General features: G+C 41.0%; 1 protein-coding gene across 2 annotated transcripts in view; it reads right to left on the minus strand.

Moving 5' to 3' along the window:
• Nucleotides 1-8,884: 8,884 nt before the first annotated feature.
• TIPRL (TOR signaling pathway regulator) overlaps nt 8,885-16,211 on the minus strand; it is a 30,897-nt gene continuing 23,570 nt past the window's right edge. For both annotated transcript variants that reach the window (XM_035010895.1, XM_035010896.1), the window contains exons 5-7: nt 14,021-14,116; nt 11,691-11,753; nt 8,885-10,445 (exon numbers count right to left, since the gene is read on the minus strand). In XM_035010895.1, the coding sequence (XP_034866786.1) occupies nt 10,302-10,445; nt 11,691-11,753; nt 14,021-14,116 (303 nt within the window). In that variant the 3' untranslated portion in view covers nt 8,885-10,301. The remainder of the gene's footprint in view (nt 10,446-11,690; nt 11,754-14,020; nt 14,117-16,211) is intronic.

Raw genomic sequence — 16,211 nt, forward strand, 5'->3', positions numbered from 1 at the left:
AGTGTTCCATGATTCATTGTTTGTGCATAACACCCAGTGCTCCATGCAGAACGTGCCCTCTTTAATACCCATCACCAGGCTAACCCATCCTCCTACCCCCCTCCCCTCTAGAACCCTCAGTTTGTTTCTCAGAGTCCATCGTCTCTCATGGTTCATCTCCCCCTCCGATTCCCCCCCTTCATTTTTCCCTTCCTACAATCTTTTTTTTTTAACATATATTATTTGTTTCAGAGGTACAGATCTGTGATTCAACAGTCTTGCACAATTCACAGCGCTCACCATAGCACATACCCTCCCCAATGTCCCTCACCCAGCCACCCCATCCCTCCCACCCCCACCACTCCAGCAACCCTCAGTTTGTTTCCTGAGGTTAAGAATTCCTCATATCATTGAGGTCATATGATACATGTCTTTCTCTGATTGACTTAAGGAAAACGTAGTTTTTTTTTTTTTTTAAGATATTTTTTATTTATTTATTTGACAGAGAGATAGGGAGCACAAGTAGGCAGAGTGGCAGGCAGAGGGAAAGGGAGAAACAGGCTCTCCGCTGAGCAGGAGCCCGATGCGGGGCTTGATCCCAGGACCCTGGGGTCATGACCTGAGCCGAAGGCAGCCGCTTAACCAACTGAGCCACCCAGGCACCCCAAGGAAAACGTAGTTCTTAAACTCATTCCCCACCTTGTCCTCCTAGAAAACACCTATTCTCTTCTCATCCTTGTCCTCTTCCCCCGACACACGATCACCTTACTCTTACCTCTATCCTAACAGGACAATACGCTCTGGTTGTTCATCCGCTTTGTTCATCCGCTGTTTCTCCCATTCACACAAAGGTCCCTGCAGGGCACAGACCCTGTCTTATTTCTCTTTGCATCTCCAGCACCAAGCACAGTGCCTGGGACACATAGCAGGTGCTAAATAACCTACTCTAGTCACGGCCCAGAATGCTTGCTGTTAGCCATTCTCCTCGCTCCCCACTGTGCTGTGCAGAAGTGTGTGCCTGGGTCCTCCAGGCTGAGCCACGCACCCCTGCACAGCTTTTCTGCACATCTGTCTTGCCAAGGTGGACAAGCAGGCGGCTTTTGATGAAACTTTATGCTTGCGTTGTTAAATCACATCCTCCCCTCAGCAAGAACTAAAAATGGTTTTTGGAATCTCTAAGGAGTCTTTAATCAGAGAGCAGGAAACAGGGTGGTCCTGTGAGCATTAATGCATGAAATTAACATAGACACAACTCAATGCATAGATATGCATTCTTGGTGATTTTAAAGAAAAAGACCTTAAGATATCAAGATTGAATGTCTTAAGAGGGAGGGAGGGCAGGAAAGGGAAGTTCTCAGACTGGTTAATCCTAGAGGCTGGAAAAAGGAGAGTCTAAGGCACTGTTGGCAAACCCCAGTTACACACAGAGCAGGTAAGATGGGATTCGGGTGCCCAGGTTCCACCTGAGGCAGGTACATCCCCATCACAATTGTGAGAGCCTAGGGCTGTGGACTGTACAAATCCTGAACTTTATTCCGATGTTCTGATCTCTTGTTTCCCAAGCAGCCTCCTGCACTATATAGCCTGCTTCCAGGAAGATACCAGTCCTCTGCGTCGTCTCAAGTTAGACCTTGGACCTGTGGCTGGACTATCGCCGACTCCTCAGGGTTGTGCCACCCGGTGGGGATTTGTCTGGGCAGCCAGACTTCCTCTCTCTTTCCAATGAGTAGTCTTGCCTTGTCTCGAATCTTCCATGTGAAGTTAATAAATACAGTAGAAAAGGGGCCCTTGTTTAACCAACCAGGATAGTGATTCTTACTCTATTTTGGTGTCACAGACCTTTTTGAGAATATGATTGCCATAGAGCCTCTCTCCACGTGCACTCACGCAGAAAACTTACCTAAAATTCAAGGGGGGTTATGAAGACCAGAAGTTCAGCCATTGACTGTGGATTCCCGATTGAGAACCCCAGGCTTAAGGAAAAACAGACACCTACCACCTGTCTTTTTCTCTAAGCGCTAGATTGCTTTGTGTGTTTACTTGATTTTAGGGGTGGTGTGAGAGTTTAGATAATTTTTCCAAAAGCCCTCTGGGGAGAGGCATGATCACTGAAAGGTAGGAAAGGCTCCTGAAGAGTAATGGCTTGATGTCTAATTATCAGTCTTCAGGTCTTCTCCCTACCCTGTAGGCCCTTCAGCAATTACAATCCAGCTTGCTGATCAAGGGAGTTATGTGGACAGAAACCAAATAAACCATTAGCGTTCAGGAGTACACCGAATTGAGTCTTCTGGTCATCATTGCAGGGGAATACCTTTTGCAATACATCAATTTGGAGGTTGTAACATGGGCTGTGTCATGATGCCCCACCTCATACTCCCTTACCTACCTGAGTCCACCTGCATCTGTGGTAGACATCCTCAAGCACCTTCTTGTGTGTGTGCATGTGTGTGTGAGTATTGGGTGGGGTATTATAAGGGAGCTACCATCCTGGAGCCCGGATGGGGGGATAAATGGGATGGGGGTATACATGGCCCAGCCTCCCCTTCTCCGGCGGGAGAATCAGAGGCATGGTCCACACAGTATCTCAGAAGTCTCCAGCAATATTAAGCCCGGGTGATCACAGCAGGACCCCCGCATGTGATACCCCACCTTTTTGCCTCTTCTTTCTCCTTTATCTCTTCCCCACTTTCTGACACATTCCTCCCGGGATTACCTTCCAAACTACCTGCCTCCTGGAGCTTGTCTTGGGACAAGCTGTGCTTTGGAGGGCATCCAAATCCAGCCGGGGAAGAGGGGGCACTTGCTATAATGGGCTTGTATTTCTACCGGTGCCAGATTTAGGTCTCACACCCGTACAGAGGCTTGTCACTGCAACACGAGGTCCAGCCTTCAAGTCCAAGTACGTGTTTCCTCTGCCAGTGCCCCAAATACATCATTACTAGGAAAACCCACACACCTGAAGATGTTTACTGGCGACAATACCAGGACAGGCAGGTTTTCCACGAGCACCTCCTGACCCTGCAGTTAGAATGCAACTCAGTAAAGCCCGAAACAAGAACAGGCCTGGCGTTTACATGAGGATGAATCCCAGCAACGGCCAAGCGTGCACTCATGGGAAAGACTGGAGAGAGCATTTGGTGTTCTGTGAATCCCTGAGCGAAGCTAGGTGGGCAGGCATGTAAGGAAAGAAAGGAGATTATTTCTGGTCTGCGGAACCTTGTTTGGATAGACTTAGAAACAGTTCTTCACAAAGTTACTGTGAGAAACGGCTGGCAATCATGAAATATGAGGCTTTTAATTCCCTTAGTTACAGCAGCACTGCTCACTTCACTGGTTATCCCCTTGAAGAAGCTCTCTGATCCCTGGACGGTCCCCACAACACCCCAGCTGCCAGCCCGGTCCTATTGACCGCTTCTGCCGTCACCGCACATGCTGCCCAGAGAAACTCTGTCATCTTACCTGAAAGCACGCAACCCAGGTGGTGTCTCCTTTTTTACATATTTTTTAAAAATGAATTTATTTGAGAGAGAGGTGGGGAGGGAGAGGGAGAGAAAGTCTCAAGCAGACTCCCCCCTGAGCATGGAGCCCGACGCAGGGCTCGAACCCATGACCTGAGGTCATGACTGGAGCCGAAACCAAGAGTTGGGCGCCCCACCGACCGTGCCACCGAGACACCCCACAACTCCTTTTGCAATCTTCACTTGGCTTCCATGACACCACATTCTTCTGGTTTCCACCTACCCGCTGGCAAGTCTTTCTTTCCTCTCTGCTCAGGGCTCCTGCCCACCAACGCCTTCTTCATTTCCTTAAAAAAATTCTCAAGGTGCTCCCATTCACTGCTGTGACTTTCAGTGTGACCTGTGACCAGCTTCTTTCTTCAGGTCAGACGTCTCCTGAACCGCACACTCCATTACCCAGTAAAGTACACATGAGACGCATCCACATTTCCATGTGGTTGGCTCATAGCCATTCCAGACCCAACGTGTTCACACAGAACTTTCATTCCCCCCAACCCCTCTCTCCTGTCTGTCTCCACCCACACCTCCCAACTTGGGGAGGCAAAAACCTAAACATCCTCCTTTTTCCCTCCCTTTCCTTCATTCCCCACGCTGAATATATCAGGAAATCCAATAAATTCAGCCTTCAAAATATATTTTGAGTCTAGTTTTCTTCATAGGCACTGCTGCAACCCTGGTTCAAAAGGCATCACCTGGCTGTCCGCCGCCTCCTCCCTTGATGACCCGCTTCTCCTCCTAACACCTTCCATCCATCCTCATGTTGTAGCTGAAGTGAATTTAAAATATAAGTCAAATCAATTGCCCCCATGCTTACCTTCTCCTTGTCCCTCATTGCACCAAACTCTGTCTTCCTTAAAAGAGGACCAGAAGCCCCTCAGTGGGTCTCAACTGGCCTCGGCTGGTTCCTTTGGTCTCATCTTGTGCTCCATCCACTTCTGTGAAAATGGCCATCTGTCCTGCCTTGAGGGCTTTGCTCATACTGCTCCTCTCTTTGAAAGCCCTTCCCACCCTGAACTAATCCCATGGTTAGATTATTTTCATCCTTCAGGTTGCAACTTCACTGACATGTTCTGACAAATATATGTGGTTGTATAACCACCACCAGATAAAAATATAGCATATTCCATCACCTTTCCCAAATTTCCCTCCTATCCCTTAGTGCTCAGTAACCTCCCCTCCTCTTGCCAGCACTGATCTGAATTCTGCCCAATAGTGTTGCCTTCTCCAGAAGGCTGTTGTGATGGTTAATTTTTTGTCAGCTTGACTGGGATGCAGGTTGCCCAGGCACGTGGTCAGACATTATCCTGGGTGTGTCTGTGGGGGTGTTTCTGAAAGAGATTAACATTTGAACCTGTCAGCCCCAGTAAAGCAGATTGCCCTCCCTCCCGTGGGTGGGTCTCACCCAGCCAATTGCAGACCTACATAGAACAAAAAGTCTGAGCGGGAGTCAACTCTTCTTGCTTGTTGAGCTGCAACAAGGGTCTTTTCCCACCTCTGTCCTTAAACTGAAACACTCGCTCTCCTTGGATCTCGAGCCTGTCAGCTTTCCGACTGGAAGTCACATCATTGGCTCTTCTGGGTCTCCAGCTTGCTGACTGCAGATTGGGACATATACATACATATACATACGTCTAGGGAGGAGATACATACATTGGTTCTGTTTCTCTGAAGAAGCCTAACACAACTGCATAAATGAAATCATACAGTATGTATTCTTTCATGTCTCACCTTTCACTTAGCGTAATGGTTTTGAGATTCATCCACTATTAGCAGTTAGTTCCATTTTATGGCTGAGTGATAAAAATGTACCACAGTTTATTTCTCTGGACATTTACATTGTTTCCAGTTTTCAGCAATTATGAATCACTATAGTTGTTATAAACATTTGTATACAGGTCTTTGTGTGGACATATGTTTTACCTAGGAGTAGGATTGCTGAGTTGAAAGGTAAGTGAAAGTTTACCTTTTTAAGAAACTGCCAAACTGGGGCACCTGGGTGGCTCAGTCAGCTAAGTGTCTGCCTTCGGCTCAGGTCATGATCCGGGAACCCTGGGATCGAGTACCACAACAGGCTCCCTGCTCAGCAGGGAGTCTGGTTCTCCCTCTCTTTCTACCCCTCCCCCTGCTCGTGCTCTCTTGTGTGTGTGCGCTCTCTCAAATAAATCAATAAAATCTTTAAAAAATAAACTGTCAAACTGTTTTCCAAAGTGGTTGAATGATTTCACATTCTCACTAGCAATGTATGAGATTTCAGTTGTTTTACACCCTGACATTGATCTTGTCTAGTTTTAAATTTTAGCTATTATAATGGGTGTAGGGGTATCTCATTGCTATTTTCATCTGCATTTGCCTAATAGCTGATGATTTTGAGCACCTTTTCATATGTTTATTTACCATTCACAACTTTTACCCATTTTTAAATTGGGTTATGTTTTAGTATTGTGTATAAGAGTTCTTTATGTATTCTAGATACAAGTATTGTCACATACGTGTCTTGGAAATACTTTCTCCCAGTTTGTAGCTTATCTGTTGATACTCTTTAAGAGTGTCTTTCAAAAAGTAGTTATTTTATTAAAGATTTTATTTATTTGACAGAGAGAGACAGCGAGAGAGGGAACACAAGCAGGGCGAGTGGGAGAGGGAGAAGCAGGCTTCCCGCTGAGCAGGGGGCCCGATGTGGGCCTCGATCCCAGGACCCCAGGACCATGACCTGAGCCAAAGGCAGACGCTTAATGACTGAACCACCCAGGCGCCCCGAGGTTTTTTTATTTTAATGAAGGCCATTTTATCGATTTTTTCTTATACTTAGGGCTTTTTGTGTTTTATTGAAGAAATCTTTGCCTTCCCCAAGTGCCTAGGATTTTCTGGTTTACTTCCACAACCTCTTTAATTTTAAGTTTTACATTGAGGTCTCTGATTCATTTTGAGGTAATTTTTGTACATGGTGTGAGGTAAGGTTCAAGATTCACTTTTTTGCATGTGAATGTCTAAATGTTTCAGTACTATTTGTTGAAAAGACTGTCCTTTCTCCATTGAATTATCTTTGTGTCTTGTTCAAAATCAAACATATATGTGTAAATCAATTTTTTTAAGTTTATTTATTTATTTGTAATAATCTCTATACCCAACATGGGACTTGAATTCACAACCCCAAGATCAAGAGCTGCATGCTCTTCAGACTGAGCCAGCCAGGAGTCCCAGTGTAGGTCAATTTGATTCACTATTCTGTTCAAGTGATCCTTATGTCAATCCTAACAGTTGCCACAGTCTTGATTACTGTAGCTCTAGACTAAGTCTTGAAATCAGGTAATTTGAATCCTCTAACTTTTCTCTTTTACAAAATTGTTTTGGCTATCTAGATTCTTTGGATTTCCATATACATTTTAGAATCATCTTATATGTTTCTAATGAAAAGCCTGCTAGGATTTCGAATGGGATTACACTGACTATAGATCAATCCAGGGAGAATTGGCATATTAACATCTTGAGTCTTTCATTCTACAAACATGGTATTTGTCTCCATTTACTCATTTACTTCCTTAATTTCTCTCATGGTAAGTTATTTGGGATTTCCCAGATATTTTTGTTACTGGGTTTTACTAGCTTAATTGTTAGGGTCAGAGGACAAACTTCATATGACTTCAAGTGTTTTATGGCCTAGAATATTCTCTCCCTTGGTGAATGTTCTGTATTCACTTGAAGACAGTGTGCATTATACTGTTGTGTGAATTTCATGCCCATCCCACCATGGGAGCAGATCTTTTTGTTATCCATGTAGGATCCTGGGCCCAGGTTTTTCTGTCCCTCCTCCAAGGTTGGAGGCTATTTGTACTTCTTCTCCAACAGTAATGGTTCTTTGCCTGTGTCCAAAGGCAGAACATTTCCTACTCCCCAGAGGCAAATGGATTTTGTCTTTATTCCTCCCCTAGAAATAATAGATTTGGGCGCCTGGGTGGCTCAGTTGTTAAGCAACTACCTTCGGCTCAGGTCATGGTCCCAGGGTCCTGGGATCGAGTCCCATATCAGGCTCTCTCCTCTGCGGGAAGCCTGCTTCTCCCTCTCCCACTCCCCCTTGCTTGTGTTCCCTCTCTCACCGTGTCTCTCTCTGTCAAATAAATAAATAAAATCCTTAAAAAAAAAAATTATAAAAAAAAAAGAAATAATAGATTTTTGCCTGTGCCCTGGTAGGGGTGATATGATTTGGTGCACCTCCCTCAGCAGCCTAAAGTTTTTACATCCTTCAAGAAAAGGGTCTGGGGAAGTGGGCAGGGTTTCCTATCTACCTATACCTCAGCAGAACCCAATTACCTCCTGCATGCCTGAACCACTGACAGGAACTTTTTGGTCCCCTGCCCTGCCCCCAGGGTTTCTTATGAGCACTTGGTGTAGGCCATTGGGAGAGACCAGGGCGCGCGCGTGCGTGTGTAGGGGAGGGGTCCCCTTATTTGAAACTCTCGGTTATTCCAAATTCTTAAAGGGGTGTGTGTGTGTTATGTCCCCTTATTTGAAACTCTCAGCTGCGTGTGTTAAGTCCCCTTATTTGAAACTCTCAGCTATTCCAAATTCTTAAATTCCTTTAGGAATTCCACATTCTAGATTATGTTTAGTTGCTTGTATAGTGGCCACTTGTGACTTAAGTGTTCTTTCTAAAATGTAACGTGTCTTTACACCACCTCCTGTTGGAGGACTTATCACCCTTTGGGATTCCGTTTGCTTTGTCCCCCAACCTCAGTTCTCTGACATGCTCAACAAAAGCTGTAACTTTATAGATTCTCCAGCTTTTTTCCTTGTGAAGTTAGGAGTGACAGTCTCTTGCAGCTTTCTACACCCTGTTCAGAAGCAGAACTCTGACTACCTCTACTAACGGTGATTTTGTTATTTTCTGAAATCGCTATTATTGCCATCAATTATACTTATTAAAATTTGTAATTATTTTTACTTTGTCTCCTCCATTAAACTTTAACTCTGTGAAGACCTATACTATGGCTCTTCGTTATTGTAATCCCTTCTGCCTAGTGCCATATTGGACACATAGCACTTAAAACTAAATGGAATGATATTAATGGCAGGTATCTCTATTTTCAAAAACATTAATTCATCATACAGCAAACACTGGCTGGTTAAAACATCCACAGAAGTAGTAGGAACATCCATCTACTAGATGAGGTACTACTAGAACCTCCATCTAGAAGAGGAGGAACAAGAGCCCAAAAGCCAAACTGGGGGATTATGTTCTGGACTATCTTTAGATTTTCATGATAATCTGCCAGCAGAATCTGGCTATAATGCTGACCAAGTTCAAAACAGAGCACAAATGAAAAAAGTATACCAAACCATTTTTTAAATTAAGCTTCAGGAAAAACGGAAATAAATGAAACAGCAAAACATAGATCAGTAATTCCTTATTGTTTATTCTTTTCTTACAAAAAGACACTTGGAACAAATAAATATAAAATGGCATATGTCTTATTTAGCAATGGGCAAATACAGGTTTTCTGGGTATTCTCCACAGGAATAAACTAAAGGAGCTTCCGGAAGTACACTCATCCTATCAACTTCCCACCCTCTATAAAAAAAGGTCAATTCTTTTAATTTCCACAATTTTTAGCAATAGATTCTGAAAATAAGTCATCTAAACCTGACTCAGAGACTAAGACAACTGATTCAAGTTAAGAATATATATAATGATGTTGCCCAGAAACTTCAACTAATGAATATTCTTACAAGTTTTTCATTTCTTATATCTTGTATGAATAAAGAGTCTATTCTGTTCAAATCCGCATGGCAAATAAAATACAACAGAAGGCCAAGCACAATATATACACTTTTCTGTCCTAAGAGAAAATATTAAATACAGGTATATTTAATATACAGTGAACATGCCATGTATTTTCTTAAAGCCAACAAAATCCTGATTTCCTATACCTTGCAGGTGATGTAGCAGAAGGCAAACAAATACCAAAATCACTTGTGACAAAATTTAGCTAATAAAATTAGCTGGACAACAACACAAATTCAATATTCAATGGATTTATTCATTCCAAGGTTGCATGGAAAATGAAGTAAAAAACATCAGTACAAGTAGAAGCACACATAAGAAAAAGCACCTCAAGATGGAGGAAGGACAGCTCTGACATCCTACCTGTGGCTGGCAAACCATGTTCAGCTGTGTCCACGGATAGAACACCTTCAGTTTCCCAAAACCCTAGGTTATTCGGTTCTGTGTCTGAAATTTTCTCAAAGCCTTCAAAAGCCAATTTAAATTTAGAGGGGAAATATATATATTTTTAATTTGTGGGTAAAGATCATTAAAGTACGACACCAATTTCCTAAAAGGCAACTCATGACTCTCCAGAAGTACGAATAAACATCAAAAAGCCCAAAGTAAAGAGCTAGTACATCAACATGCACAATCAGGAATCCCGTGAAAGTCACAAGGTGCTGTGATTCCGTGATTTACATTAGTCTCCTCATGGTAGAAGACAGTGTTTCATGATGGATGCAGATTATGCCCACTGCTCATGAGACATACACACATCACTACTAGTGAGATCCCACTTTGTAACAATTTAGAAATCCAAATTTAACTCCAGAAAATATAAATCTGGAATATGAATTTGAAGATAGACAGTACAAACAGCAGCTGAGTGGAACCTGCCTGCAACAATCCTTTATTTTTTTTCCTTTAAGGCTACAGAAAATCTGCACATAAACAAGGCAATTAATTCTCATAATAAAAATACCCCCTCCAAATAGCTAAGGTCTCCAGTCAGATTCCATGGTCAGTATATGTTGTATCACATTCTATTCCACAGGTGTACTTTCTTGTGAGTCTGCAGGGTTAAGATCAATTCTTTCTGGAAATAGTAGCTTCTCGCAAACTGCCTCCTTTATCGGTAAATACTGTGATATTTCATTAGGTTCCGTGAAGAGGGAAGGTGAAACATGCTGGGAAACACATAAATCATATTAGCACATATTCACTTATCTCATTGGTACCTTTTCAAAATGCTTTAGTTCAAGTATTCATACAGCACACCAATTTTATTCTATTTTTTTTTAAAGAATTATTTATTTATTTCTGGGGGGGGGGGGCAGAGAGGGAGAATCTCAAGCAGACTCCGTGCCAAGCACAGAGCCCGACGTGGGGCTCGACCTCAGGATCTGAGATCATGACCTGAGCCGAATCCAAGAGTCAGACGCTTAACCAACTGAGTCATCCAGGCGTCCCAACACACCAATTTTAAAATAAGCTGTAATACATGTATGTGAGGAGCATCATAAGGTGCTTCTAATGGTAACATCTCTTGTTACCAAATTATGCAGCCCTCTTACTGAATGATTTCCTCAAAGCCCACAGGGATATGTTATTTATAATGCTACCACAGATGTATTAAGAATTTAATACATCTTGGGGCGCTTGGGTGGTTCAGTCGGTTAAGCATCCAACTCTTGATCTCAGCTCAGGTCTTGATCTCAAGGTCATGAGTTCAAACCCCGTGTTGGGCTCCATACTTAAAAAAAAAAATTACTGCATCTTAATCTAATCGCCTTTCCCTGATGTTTTTGTACCTTGAAAGCACTAGCCTTCAGATAGAGCCAGGCTGTGGTCTACAATGGACTCTAAGTAATGTTTCTAACCCACGTATACTCTACACCCACATAGAAATAAGCAACTAGGGGTGCCAATCACTCTAAATCACAGTGATATTTGCAAAAAGGTATCACTTTTGAAGCAATCTATTATAGAATCCTACAGATTTGCAGAAGCCCTTTACAAGTCCCAGGGGAGCAAAAAAGAAAGAAAATTAAGCCAAAACAAGGTATGGTACAAAATTACCACATTTTAAGAAGAAAAAAGTAGACTGGGTAGAAAGAAATCACAGGGTGACCAGGTGCTAAGTGAAAAGAACAGTTGCAGACCCACCACCAAATAGCTGTGTAATACACACCTCTGGGTCTGGTTTTCCAGAATAAAAAGTGGAAATTAGATTAGATGATGGCTCTGGTACCTACAACAACTTTAACTGGTTTTGTATTTGAGGTGAGCTCAGAAAAGTTACGCTCCTGTAGGATTTATCTTTTAGAGGCTTATTAGGTGAATCGATAGATTTAGGGATGCGGATTTGGGTGGAAACATACCAAATGAACATTAAAAGTCAACTTCTAAAAACTGATATTAAAATACTGTACCATTAAATTAGCAATTTTGCTCTCTCGTGATGTATATTCTCGTAACATGTAGGTCTTGTCGGCCTATGTTGAAAAATAAAAAAAGGTTGCAATAAATCTGTTTCTATTGTTACAAAATCCTTTCTGTTAAACAGCACTGCCTACTACAACAGAACAGGTTACAAAAGTAGCATGAAGTCTGACAAGAATATCTTATTCTGCAATGAGGTAATGAATTCTCACCAAGAATTCTTAATTATTAATGCCAATCTCTATAAATCACAGTGATATCACATGTAAACAGATTTAATAATTACCATGTAAGAGAAATACAAGCAAAAGTTTTACTTTGAAAAAAATATGTATATCTGCAAATGATATGTGCAAGAGATTTTAATATTACTTCATGTTTGGAACTACATCTTTTCCTTAAGCTATATTATCATCTACCTACATAACCATGGCTACTCTCATGTTTAAAAAAAAAAAAAAAAAGCTTAAATTTTATTCTCTCCCATTTCCATAAAATTCTTGTCAAATTGCTTATCTAATAAATCACACTTTTAGTACTTTAACTTCTCCCATTTCCAACTTTTTAAAGTTAGGTTTTAGAAAACAATTTATTACAATTTGGTTTTTGGTGAAACATTATTCAATAAAAGAAAAATCACACAAGATTAAACTCCCTTAAGAAGTTTAATCTTTTCTATTAATAAATACAAATTTTAATCTTAAATCAATAAAAATAGATTAATGCTCACTGAAAAAAAAAATCAGGTAATATAGAAGTACAGAGCAACCAACCACTGCTTCTATAGATATCACTATCCTTAACAGTTAGAAATCTCTATACAGGAGCGCCTGGGTGGCTCAGTTGTCAAGCGTCTGCCTTCGGCCCAGGTCATGATCCCAGAGTCCTGGGATCGAGTCCCACATTGGGCTCCCTGCTCAGCAGGAAGCCTGCTTCTCCCTCTCCCACTCCCCCTGCTTGTGTTCCCTCTCTCGCTGTGTCCCTGTCAAATGAATAAATAAAATCTTTAAAAAAAAAAAAAGAAATCTCTATACAAAATCTTATATAGGTTCATACTCGCTTTTTAAAATTCAACACTGAGATGCGTATCTTTACACATCAGTTAAACGTAACTCTCTGCCACTCATTTTAATTTTAATGGATGTATACTTTTCTACTATATGGATGTAAATTAAATAATTCAAATCAGTGCCCTTGCAGTGAGCATTAAGCTCCTTCCTTCTCTTTTTGCTATTACAAACAATAGCATTGCCACAAACATCCATATATATACATAAATATATATATATAAAAATAACTCTGTACAACTGCCTGATTAATATTTGTGGATTACTGTATATGAGAATGTTTTTAGGATAAATTCCTAAGAAATACTGCTGATTTAAAGCATAAGCATTTTTAAAATTTAGATTTCAACTTTTCTGAGGCAGAAAAATGCAGTCTATCTTTAGTACTTTTGCTACCACTTTTAAAAAGAAAAAAATCATAGTTTTTCCAGGAAAAAAACCCACCCATCCCTAAGTGCAGGATTTGGGAACCAACTCCATCTTACTGGGTTCAAATCCCACTTCCACCACTATTCACTGTAGAACTTGGGCAAGTGACCTGATCTCTTTGCTGTAACTGCCTCAGCTATAAACAGAGATTATACAGCACTTATTTCACAGGGTGGTTGTGAGAGTTCAGTTATTACCACTGCCCTACTGATTACTGGTGGTCTCTTCTCTAATTCACCATTCTACACAATCACCAATCAGAGGTTACAAATCCATTCCAAAAGGACAGGCTGCTATAAGCTACTAGAGGAATTTCCATGATTCAACTTAAGTCTCCCCCTTTTCCAAACACTTTTTTGAAAACCTTGTATGTCAACAGTTCCTTCAGATGGAGTACAGAGCTTTCAAACTTTAGAACAACTGTCAAAATGATTATGTAATACAAACTTCAGGAGCCCATGTGATGGGCATGTTTAATATTAAGACATTATATAAACAATACATATGATAAACAAAGCTAAGAGTTAAGGGACAGTTTTCTTAAACACAGATTAAGTACACATGAGGTTTTTTTAGAAGCATCAGACATCCCCTACTGGGGAGTATCTTTTAGAAAACATTTTTAGCTACCAGAACTTTCAGAAAAGATGTCCTGTTTCATTAACTGTGCAGTCAACAGTGAACGTAGAACACCCAAACTTAAAGGCTAGAAGGACTGCCATAAAATATAAAGCATTATTTCATTTCAAATTCTCAGACAGACAATAAAACAACATGAACAAGCCCAACATCAACTAGTATATTCATTAAATAAGAATAGATACCTCATGGTAAAGTCTTGTGTCATTCATTCTGATAAGCACCCCATCGATTCTCAAGAAAAATCGCAACAGCAGGAAAAAGCTAGAAGGCATTACTCTCTGAAAAAAATAGTAAGGCAATATTTTAATGAAAATTAAATATATTACTTTGCTAAAAGAAAGTAATTTTTTTTGAAAATAAATTTTTTTAAAGGCATCAGAGGAAGGCTGAATTAGCAGTATACTGAAATCTCTAAACTAGAAGTTCTTTGTCATAGCTGCAACTAAGGCACAATATATTGTATTATAATATAAACATCCTGGCTTCGGGTTTCCTACAATAGAAAAATATTTTTTAGGTCAAAAGATATTGAGGTTAAAAAGACTTAAAAAATACCTAAGTAATGTGAAAATTACAATGTTCACTTTAAAAACTGACAGTACTTACAGTAGATGTCAACATCAGTAATACCAAAATGAAAGAATAACCTATTTCTTTGTTGTTACTTGTCTCTTATTCACTTTCCCTTAAATAAAGAGAAGAGACCTTAAATGGAATGGTCTAATTCAGTGCAACGAATTAAGTACTATCTCATACTGCCAAAGACTGGCTTATCAGATCATTATAACATGTTCTTAACATCTTTCATCTGTGTCTTATCTACACATTCTCCCTAGGCAGGGAGCCTACTGCTCCCTCTCCAACTCCCCCTGCTTGTGTTCCCTCTCTCGTTATCTCTGTCAAATAGATGAATAAAATCTTAAAAAAAAAAAAAAAAGGACACAATCCCAATGGTCAGGAAGTTCATCAAAGAGGGAAACCGAGAAACATGATGTGGTAGCTATAGTAACAGGGGGATGCACAGGCTCACTAAGCACTCAGAGAAAGAAGTCTACGTCTGCTGAAGAAAGAGAAGGCGGTGGAAAGCTGACCATGCGAAGAAGAGCTGGGGGTGGGGAAGGAGAACTCCAAAAAGAGGAAAGAGCATGTATAAAAAGTTCTGAGACATGAAATAGCAAGATATATTCAGGGAACTGCCTGCAATTCCATACAAGCACAGAGCAACATTAATGAAGAGCAAAGAAATAACAAGATAACCTATTAATAACAGTGCTTTACTGCCTAGATGGTCACCAGCCACGGGCCAAGCTCTCCTTCCTTAGGACCATTTTTTTTTTTATGATTTACTTATTTATTTGAGGGGGGGGGCGGAATCTCAAGCAGACTCCCCACTGAGTGCAGAGTTCGATTTGGGGCTCGATCCCAGGACCCTGAGATCGTGACCTGAGCCAAAATCAAGAGTCAGACGCTTAACTGGCTGAGCCACCCATGTGCCCCCTGCCTTAGGACCTTTACACACCCCATTGCCAGACCTAATGCTTACTTGTCTTCGGATCTCAGTGTAAATGTTACTTCTACAGAGAAGCCTTTCCTACCATTCCATAATCAGAGTAGATTTCTCCTGTTATCTTCTCTCCACTCCCTTTATAAATTAACAGATCTATAACTGCATCCATTTATGTGTTTACTTGCTTAAAGCCCATGTCCCTCCACTTGACTGTAGGCTCCATAAGAGTGAGAATGAACAGTGAACAGTGTTTTGTTCATCACTGTGTCCCTACTGCCTAGACAAGTAGCTGGCACACAGTGGGTGCTCACTGAAAGAGAGGCTAGAGCTCTCTTTGCTGGAGAAAAGGCTCTCAGTCACACTGCAAACTGATGGGATTATCAGCCACAGACTTAAAAGCAAGACTTAGAATAAAGAAGAGCTTGGAGGAAGAACCTGACCTCGGACAACTTGCTGTGTCACAACAAACTGACTGGGAAGCACATGATTACTTGACAGAGTGCTACTTGTAATTACTGAAAAGATTGATTGGCAATATTTTTTCAAATTTCCAAATTAATTATTAACACACTGGGCCCAACGCAGGCAGCAATCATTTCAGCATGGCAGAGGGGAGACTAGGATTTAGAAGATCCAAGTTCTAGTCCCAATTGCATAATTCAACTGTGTGGGGATGTTTGGAAATTTCTGAAGGTGTTTTTCTCACAATGATGAGCAACTGCAATATTTAGCAGTTGAAGACCAGAGATGTTAGATGTTCTGTAATGCACAAGACAATCCTACACAACAAAGTCCAATCCTGCATCCCAGAAAACTTCCAAATATCTTACTTGGCAATCACATGGCTTAAAACAAAACAAAACAAA

This window comes from Mirounga leonina, unplaced genomic scaffold (genome assembly GCF_011800145.1).
Source record: "Mirounga leonina isolate KUSES-001 unplaced genomic scaffold, KU_Mleo_1.0 Mir_154, whole genome shotgun sequence".
Taxonomy (NCBI): domain Eukaryota; kingdom Metazoa; phylum Chordata; class Mammalia; order Carnivora; family Phocidae; genus Mirounga; species Mirounga leonina.